Source organism: Nicotiana tabacum, chromosome 2 (genome assembly GCF_000715075.1).
Source record: "Nicotiana tabacum cultivar K326 chromosome 2, ASM71507v2, whole genome shotgun sequence".
NCBI lineage: Eukaryota > Viridiplantae > Streptophyta > Magnoliopsida > Solanales > Solanaceae > Nicotiana > Nicotiana tabacum.
In genome coordinates, this window is record NC_134081.1 from 27,832,001 (window position 1) to 27,842,371 (window position 10,371).

Here is a 10,371-nt window from a genome sequence, read left to right on the forward strand (position 1 = left end):
TTACTTTTGGAAGACTTGTAACGGCTGAGTAAATGCTAAAATGTCATAACTGATGAGTTAAATTTGTAGTTGTTGAGTTAATTCCGTAACTGATTTTCTTGTTCTGCCCGTTACATAATTGATTTGTAATTGATGGCGTAATGAAGGCAAATCTCGTGTAATCCGGGATTAGTTGATTTTTTCCTCATTCTTAATTATGAGCGATTCTCCGTACATGATCGGGGGCTATTTTATGATGATCAGTTCCGGTACTAATAGGTACGGTATCAACATGTTTAGCTCTATGTATTTTTTACACTCTGTCCATGTTATTCTTCACTTTTAGCATAACTCACTTGCCACGTGTTGAAACTTAACTGGTCCACTTGACGAGTCTATTTTTGACTAATACAAAAATATTGATGAATTGTAAAAAGATTTCTTTTGGTATCAAAGCTCGGGTTAAACCAAGATTGAAAATTATTTTTGGTATCAGAGCTTGATTTAAACAGGATTGAAGATATTTTACTCTTTATGTATTGTGAAACTAACCAAAAGATTAATGTACTATGTTTTTCCAACAAAACTTGGATAAGATGAATACCAAAATGAATTTTTATTATCCAAATACATTTTTTCCTTTTTATAAGTTGCAAGATGCTAGTTCTGATTTTCCTTGCATCACAACACAAAATATATTCTTTTCGCTCAAACCCAAATAACACAGATAAATTTTATTTGTTCCCGTCTTTTGAGTTGAGTAATGGTCGGATATCTACTTATAGTAACATTTCTAAGATAGTAATTCGATAATCTAAAAATTTTAAGAGATAATTAATAAATATTTACAAAATTAATTAGGAAAAAATCTATTAACAATTTTTATTTTCTTATTGTTCATTTCATCTTATCACTAATATTTTTAAAATTATGTAGTGAGTCACAGTCTAGCAATTAACCACCTTATCAAACTTTACATAAATATCTTTATCAATAATTCTCGGAACTAAAATCATTATGTTTGAACGGCTTAATCACTCCACTATCAGGTTGGAGAACGATTCCATTTTAAAAAACAAATCTGATTTGATCTTAAAGCAGTCATACTTAACAAGAGAAGATTATTACATAGGTTAGAAGAAGGAGAGGTAAAGGATTAGCAATATTGTTATAAAAAAACGAAAAGGATTAGCAATATGGTTATAAACAACCAATAATTCTCTCTCTAGCTCTAAATAGTCTTTTGAAATCATGTGCTTTTTCGTTTTTCCTTTTTAAGAGGTATAAAGGTACTAGCGTTATATTCGATGATTCTTCTTTCTTTCTTTTTTTCTTTTTTTTTTGGTCGATTGTAACTTCCTCTTATTGTCGGTTTTGCCCTCATAATAACCAAGTCCTATCGATGTCGTTCGTTTATTTCTTATTTAACTGGATTCTTTCTTAATCTCATCATTCTTACTTCTTAATCATTTAGCAAGTCATGTCTCAAACCACCTTATATTGATGCACTCAAATATCCCAACTTATTGTACTCAAAATCCAAACTACTTTAACTATTTTCAGATTTTCTCATGTTCAAGCAGTTATTAACATTCAGGTTCCAATTTATCAGAGAGCAGATACAAATTAAGACAGAAAGGAAATAGCACCAGCTAAATGCGAGAGATATCAAAAGAAAAAAGTCGTTCTTTTACATCAACGTTGCTAATGCAGACTAAAATCTGATAGAATTAGCGTTCCCTTTCACCTGCCCGAAACGGCGGTAATACATTCAAATCACATAAAAACGAAAATTGGAGGAAAAAAAATGAAAAGGAAAGGCTTTTGAACTAAGAACACTTCCATGTATGCTCTATGTCGATGCTAATATAGGCACAGACAACGGTGGAACAAGAAAAATATGTTTTTGTACAAAAATTATGCTGCAGAATAATTCTTTTTCTTTTTTTGTGGGGAACAATTGTCAAGAGGAAGAGGATAGGATACATTCTGTGTTTCAAATGGTTACAACGGTTACCCAGATGAAGTCGCCCCTTTTCCATCCTGGCAAGCAAACAATCTAATGGGCACCCCAGAAAACAATGGCGAGAGATCAAATACACATCGAGATCAAATACACATCGATACAATACTTCATTTTGATGAAAAAATGTAAACCTTACTCATTTCCCAAGTTAAGCGATCCATCCTTCATTAGCTTCACACTTAGACTATTAAATCTCCCTCTTGAATAATGTCGTGAAGCCTTTCTCCAATCTGTCCCAGTTTTCATCATGGCCGCAAATTCTTCAAAGCTGATGCGCCCATCCTGCATTCGTAGAGAGAGAAGATAAGGAAAATACTATCCCAAGATAAATACATGTTAGTAGCAGAGGCTTCTCGGTTTGCCGCATGCTTCACCTTGTCTGTATCAACCTCCTGGAAAATGTCATTCGCCACATTGGCGCAGTTTTCTGCTCCATCCTCCATCAAGGCATCTCGAAGCTCATCTGGTTCAATGTAACCGTTTCCATCCTTATCAAAGTAGGAGAAAGCCTTGTGCAGATGTTCATCGTTAGCCATCCTTTGAAGATGGAGTGAAACAGCAATAAATTCTCCATAGTCCAGGGTCCCTTTGCCATTGGTATCAATCTGCATGAAACAAAGTATCCCATGTTTACGCTTTCTTGCTTAATTTCTTATTTCCTTTCTTCTACTTTTCTTTGTGGATAGAGAAAAAAGGGCAGTCAGTGAAATATATTTAAGTAACTTGATCAGTGATGACATTTCAGTAATATTAGCTGCAATGAACTACATAAGCAAGCAAACATAACAAAAGGACTGCTTACCCATCTTAACCAGCTTATATCAACTAAATTGCAGATATTAATAGAGCCAAAGACTGTAACTGGAAGACGACAATTTAAACACAGCAGAAGTGAGTAGAAATAAGGAGGATTCTATATTTCCAACCAGATATAAACAGGACGAGAAGACAAAACAAGAACTCGTCGACTATGCTAGGAAAAGTTCTTTTCAAGAGGTTTTTCACAAACTTGGAACAGAAGATCAGTTAATGTTAACATGAAGTTCAAATAATTTAAAGCATAAATCTCTGAAACTTACTTTTCTGGTTCCTTTTTTCTTTTCCCTTAGTTCAAAATTCAATATTTTCATTCAGCTGATTCCCATGAAAAATAGCAGGATATATAACTCCTCTCGACAATGAGATATTCTAGAACAAAAAGGTTGCTAAAAAATATCCTAGCAAAAAATGGAAACCTCCTTATTTATGCATAAACATATCACGTGAAATGACAACTGATGCAGATGTTATCACCTCTAATACCAGAAGCATTCTTTAAGATGCTGCGCAGCATCAATATGCCAACCTCCGAAAAAAGGGGAAATTCAAATTACAAAGTTTTTTTTTTTATCAAGGAATAGGTAGGTAGACTCACGGCTTCAACAAGCATTTGTACTTCAGATTCTGCCAGCTGTGAGTTGAGCTTTGGAAGTCCAGCTTTAAGTTCTTGGACTGAAACAATTCCATCATTATCGGTGTCTATCTTGCTAAACATTTCTCTGAGGTCTTCAACTTCTTCATTAGACAAGAAATCAGCAATCACCTGCATTTGGATATGCACCTTTTAATTGTCCTAGAAGCGAAAAGCTAAATAAAGAAAAAAAGAGAGTCAGATAAATGAACCCACCCTCAGAGCTTTCCTCTTAAACCTATTCATCAAAGAAAATTGCTTAAGTCTTGACTTCACAACATCTCCAAGGGGAACATTTGGAGCCTTCTTAGCATTTTGAAGCCAAGAGTGTTCTACAAGAAAAGAGAACTTGTTCAATATACAAAATACAAGAGGGTCAGATTAGGCTTCTGCTGTATTTAACTGGCAGTTGATTACTAGGTCTCCAAATTAACTTTTATACAAGGCCTTACTAGGTCTTGCCTCACTGTAGTAATTTGAAAGGACATATGCATTGCCACTTCTTTCTTTGTATTTCCTTTGTCAACTAATTTCCACATCAAACATCATACTTTCCTCCAATCAAATGGATACTCAAATATACATCAATGTGCCCATGCTTTTCATTGTCTTCATCCTTCTTCATCCCAAATTTACAGATCGCTAGAGGTTCAAAGTACCATTTCGGCATTTCCTTTGTTTGGTCCAATCATTGTCTGGTGGGACCCATGACTTCCAAAAAAGATCTTCTTTAAGCCTTGCAGCTCTACAAGGCTCAAGAATGCTACGGTGTGCGATTTAATGAATTCCTCATAATGGAAAGTGGAAGTTTGAGCTTATTAAGATGCTTAAAGTAAAATCTATCTAAGTTACACCACTCTGTCCAACATGAGCAGAGATTCAATCACTTGACATCCCACAAAAATGGCAATTCACATGTAGAGCAGCTTAGCACTGAGGTATGGCTGTAACAAGGAGATTAAAATGGCACTAAATTTACTTCATCTTCAGACATTACAAAAAAAGCTCTCACCACTTTATGGAGCTTGCACGTCTCTTCAATGGTTACACTATTGCTTAGCTTTCTCCCATAAAGATAATGTTACGCACTAGACAAGTTACAGACAATAATTTATGCCCAAGATGCGGAGAGAATGTAAACAGCACCTCTCTAGCATCTGAGTGACGCTTGTTAGTTTTAGGTACAAGTTTAGATAGCAAAATCAATGAACAGAAGAAATATAGGGCTATCTCAACCGATTGGTTATTAGCCTGTTGATGCCATTGTTGGATTCGTTATTAGGTGTGATCTTATGTCACACGTGCTGATACCTACCAATTTTCTTGGTTAATAGTCGTAACTGGACCCTCCAAGTCAGTCATCTCGTCAACCGGTCTAGTATACAAAATGCACGTATGTTTCACAGCACAATGCAAAGTACATAAAAGAGTTGATGCATTTCAAATTAGGCTATCCAATAGCTCTGTCTTTGATAAAGGGAAGGCATTTTCCAAGAGAATTATTAAACATATATGAAACATTATGTACCAAGTACTTGTTTTGCAGTCAGTCGAAGCTTTGGATCTGGTTCCAGCATTTGCCGTACAAGATTTTTAGCACTCTCTGAAATACTTGGCCAGGGTTCCCGTTTGAAATCTATCACCCCACGTAAGATGGCCTGAGCAACACCTTGTTCAGATTCTGTACAAAGAGAGTTGTTTTAATAAAATGAGGGGCATCTGAGAATGCACATATGAAGGAATTAAGGGAGTGGGGATAGAGAGAAAAATTAGCAGGAAGAGAGTTTACCGGCCCAAAAAGGAGGAACCCCACATAACAAAATATATAAAATGACTCCTGCACTCCATATATCTATTTCTGGTCCATAGTTTCGTTTGAGCACCTCAGGAGCCATATAATAGGGACTTCCGACTATTTCAGAGAACCTCTCACCTAAAATACATATTTAAGCAATAAACATGAGCAATATGTTTTAAACAACTCTAGATAATCAACATCATTAGATATGATAGGCAAGTATTAGTGAAAAATACCAAATAATCAGGCAATGAGAAGAGTTGTTTGTACCACAAGGTTAAGTGTCCAAGACCTATAGTTACCTAAGATTCTTTCTTTTTCTTTTCCTTACATCCCTTATTTCTATTTCCAAATAATCAGATTTGTTCTTTTCCTTTTTAAGTATCAAGTTAGCACCGTTACACGGGGAATCTAAGCACACTGACAGAGTTGTCGAGTCAAACAAAATTACACTAAATTATTTGAAGGGAACCTTAGGCCTAAAATAAATATGAGTAATCATAACAATGTCATGTTCAAAGGAAAACTTTCTACTTTTGTGAGAGAGAAACACCGAAAACCTTGATCCTTAGGTATTTAGCTAGTAATCCAATCTCTTGTTGCCCAAATATTAAGCAAAATGGAAAGAAATTTCTACAAACATGGAAACAAGCAATTAAACTTTCCAGATCCAATTTCTTTTTAATAGTAACTTTCCAGATCTAAGAAAGAAGAATAACAATTAATAATTACTCCCTCCATTCCAATTTATGTGAACCTTTGACTAGGCATGGAGTTTAAGAAAGAAATGAAGACTTTTAAAAAAATTTATCCTAAACAAGCATAACATTTATGTGGCTATAGTTCTTTTGAAACTTGTGGTGTTAAACATGCTAGAGTATTTGTTCAGCTATAAAAGCTTCTTATTGTGGGTAAAATTGGAATTTTCAAATTTAGAGAAGGGTCATTCTTTCTGGAACGGATCAAAAAAGAAATAGGTTCACATAAACCGGAAGGGAGACAAATACTGTGGTAACCTGGAGTTCTGCGTGAATAACACACCAAAGCTGGAGAAGTCACCTACCCCCCCCAACCCACACACAAATTTTCCCCTAAGAAGTAAGATAGCTCCTAAATCAATTTGGTTGTCAAAAAGTTTATCTATTCCAGTTTATGTGTCTATCATCCCACATGAATTTCCAAATGACAGTTAGTAAGTGCGATAGAATGATCACAAGTCAAAGACAACCTTTTCTTGCTCTATCCTTTATGTTTCATTTTCATCGTATATCCATAAAGGGACCTCATTTTATCCTAAGTGTACAAAATGTTCCTTTTGTCAAATCTGATCATTTCTAATGTCGTACGCAATCTTATATGACCACACGTACCGATTAACCTGAACTTTTATGACATTAATCTTGCAGATATGTTACACTTAAAGGCTCAATTTTCACTTCCATGTAACATTATCTGTCTGACAATTGTTACGTAGAACTTACCTTTCACTTTGACAAGTATCTTCCTATTGTATGACACTCGTAATATTCCTCCATTTCAATCACCCTAATTTCAGTTCCATGGTAACATCTTCAGCTGTCGTACCTTTTTCCTCCAACAATGCGCCTAGATATCCAAATTGTTTGTATTTTGGGATCACGGTCATGTCTAATATCACTTCAACCTCATTCTTCTAAAGGGGTGCCAAACTTGAAGTTCGTCAAATCCAAGCAAAAAACAGTTCGCCAATAAAGCCTTTAGACAGTAAGTTATCATACTGCAATAGTAGCTAAGGTTTTTTATACTTACTCCTGGAAGTACATGGTAGAATAACTTTCAAGATTCGTGAACTGCGCCAGAATATGATGGAATTCAGATAAAAAGTGTGTGGAGAGTGTTTTAGGTAAATGGGTAGAAATGGCCTAAGGAATGTACGTTTGCTAGAATTTAGTTCCTTCATAAGGCCTTTCCACCAATCAATTGATCCATGAAACAGCTCATGGGCCATTTGTAAAACCCCAAATGCAATCCTCCAGTTTAGGTGAAGCCAAGCCTTTGTCACAAGGTAACTCGCAACTTGGCAAAGATTAGCACTGAATTATGGACCATTTGTAAGTTGTACTGTTTGTAACCCTTTTGGCTTTCGCAATTACAGAAGAACAATCACCTGAAACTGAACGAGAGAGATTCTCATCACAGCAAGATTCAAAGTTTCAACCTCTAATACACAAATTGGTTCTGCTTTGTTTCCAACATGATACATTCAATTTCAATACTCAAAAAAGCCTCCGAGGTTTGATGGAAGAAACAATCCTCTGCCATAAGAATAAACAACAGCAAGGAAACCATCAGTCCTTTCTTTGCTTGGTAAAAATATCATCACCTTTGCTTGGTAATCCTATATCAAAACTAAGTTTTTTCTCGACTTAACCAATGAGTTTAACAAAGTGAATGTACCATTTCTTCTCGCTGGTAAGTTATAGTAACAGAGCTAACTTGTCTGGTAAGTTGTACTAATCAAGTTAGAGTACAAATGAAGGAGACGAGGCTATTTTTTCCCCAGCATCAACTGAATGTAACTTATTACAAGCTTAGCAACTTGTCTGTTCTACCCACTGAACCTTTGGGGATATTAATATTTATGAAAGGGTCCACCAAATTTTATCTAAGAAGTTTTACAGCCTACACAACAATGACACATTTGTCAGGCACCAATACCTTAACTCACCTACACATTTCCTCTTCCTAGAAAAGTATGTAACTACAGCAGATAACCTTAATGTCATTCCCATAGTAAAGTGTCCTAACTGCATGATATGATTGTTAGCTATTTATCTAAAACTGACAACTCTTCTGATGATCATTATGATTGTTAGTCTTTTCATCTAAAACTGATAACTCTTCTAATGATCATACACCTAAAAAAATACATATATAATATACTATCTAACTCATACTCCATCCCAATTTATGTGATGGTATTTGACTAGACACAGACACACAGTTTAAGAAAGAAATAAAGACTTTTAAAACTTCTGGTCTCAAACAAGTCATAGACATTTGTATGGATATAATCATCTTACTAAGCGTAAAATGAGCACTTTAAAGTAAAATTGTTTTTAAATATAGAAAGTTGGCATTTTTTGGGATAGACTAAAAAGGAAAGTATGGTATAGTGGAGTATATAATGTACTTTCTAAATCGTATTAGTCTACATTCTCGAACATGATAAAAACAAAGGACATGAACAATAATCTGGGTAAACCGCAAACAAATTGAAACACAACTAGAGTTTTCATTTTTACCTGGCTTGAAGAAAATTGACAAGCCAAAATCAATAGCTTTAAGAGGCGAATTTTCCTTCTTATTAGCATACAAAAAGTTCTCAGGTTTCAAATCTCGATGAATCACACCATGCTTATGACAAAGCATCACAACCTCCACAATCGTCCGTGTAACAGCAGCAGCAGCTCGTTCAGTATAATGTCCTCGCGCCACAATCCTATCGAACAATTCCCCACCTTCGCACAATTCCATAACCAAATGCACCGCATTTTCATCCTCACAAGCTTCTCTAAAGCTCACAATACTTGAATTCACCGGCAAATGCTTCATTATGGCTACTTCTCTCCTCACGTCTTCCACATCTACAGCTGTTCGTAGCTTCCGTTTTGAAATTGACTTGCAAGCTAAAAGCTCTTTACTGTTACGATCTATACAAAGGTATGTAATTCCGAATTCGCCCCTGCCTAGTTCTCTATCAACTAAATACTTCTCTTCAACGTTCGAATTTTTCACATCGGTTAACACGGTTACCGGTTTTTGCGATTTTCCGGCGCTGGACTTGTCTTTCCGGCCGTGATCGTTGCCGGAGAAGTTTGAAGACTTCACGTCTTCTCTTGCGACAGCTGCCGGAGATCTGCAGCAGTTCCCCATTGCAAATTTGAAACCCTAACTTTAAAGATTTTTAGCTAGGGTTTTACACATTGGAGTGGAGCTCAGTGGAAAAAGTTGAAGTGAGCTGTGAGCTGCCGGAGATGGAAAAAGGGAAGAAAAAGGAGGACTGGGAATGCAAATTGGTGGTGTGTACGATAACGTTTCAGATGCTTTTGTAAAGTGAAACAGTGAAAGCTCTTTTCTGTTTTTAAAAAATAAATAAATTGTAAAAAAGTCCTTCTATTTTGATAATATTACTGACATCTCTCTTTTACTTTAAGTAATTACCTAATTGCCTGTTAATTTTGCTTTACAGATCGTTATACTCATACCCTAGCTTAATTTGTTTTTTTTGTCTTTTTTGGATGTATTATACCCTAGCTTAATTTGTTTCTAAAAAAATATATTTTTGTTATAAATATATTATATTATGGATGTTCATTTAGTACTCCATTGTAAATAACCTTCCTGAAGAATCTTACCCATATGAGACTCCGACGTAAATATGTTTATCTATTTAGTACTCTATTGAAAATAAACACCCTGAAGAAGCTTATCATTTTGGTACTCCATTATAGATAAGCATTACCCCCGATAGAAGATTATCTATATCTGGTACAGTAGCAGCTTGCAGTAGCAGCTTACACAACAGCTTGCAATAGCAGCTTACACAATAACCTCCTTTCTTTTATAAATAGAGGAGTTTTCAGTTTATTATGTACAGAAGTTTGAAATTTGAATAATATATCATATTCTCTCTATACTTGTATTTACTTTACAGTATTTATTTTATAACACGTTATCAGCATGAGACTCTGCCATCTCGAGCAAATACTTTGAAAGTATCAGAGGTACAAACTTTCTTTTTCTAAATAATGTCAAATCTTTCTAAACTTGAGTTTGTAGCCCTGGATATATCGGGTAAAAGCTACATATCTTGGGTGCTTGATGCTGAAATTCATCTTGATGTGATGGGTCTGGCAGACACCATCATGGATAAAAATCAAGCATCAAACCAAGACTGTGCCAAAGCAATGATATTCCTACGATATCACCTTGATGAAGGCTTGAAAATGGAATATCTCACTATTAAAGATCCAGTCATACTGTGGATTGTGGAATAATTTGAAAGATAGCTATGACCCCCTGAAGATGGTCGTTCTTCCACAGACACGTTATTATTGGACTCATCTAAAGCTACAA

The 10,371-nt window shown here is 35.3% G+C and overlaps 1 protein-coding gene across 1 annotated transcript; it reads right to left on the reverse strand.

Moving 5' to 3' along the window:
• Nucleotides 1-1,900: 1,900 nt before the first annotated feature.
• LOC107790154 (calcium-dependent protein kinase 13) lies at nt 1,901-9,358 on the reverse strand. Its single transcript, XM_016612057.2, has 7 exons — nt 8,538-9,358; nt 5,245-5,388; nt 4,984-5,136; nt 3,672-3,787; nt 3,420-3,587; nt 2,380-2,610; nt 1,901-2,287 (listed from the first exon to the last, which is right to left on the reverse strand). The coding sequence occupies exons 1-7, from the start codon at nt 9,166-9,168 to the stop codon at nt 2,138-2,140; spliced, it is 1,593 nt and encodes a 530-aa protein (XP_016467543.2). The 5' UTR covers nt 9,169-9,358; the 3' UTR covers nt 1,901-2,137.
• Nucleotides 9,359-10,371: the final 1,013 nt, after the last annotated feature.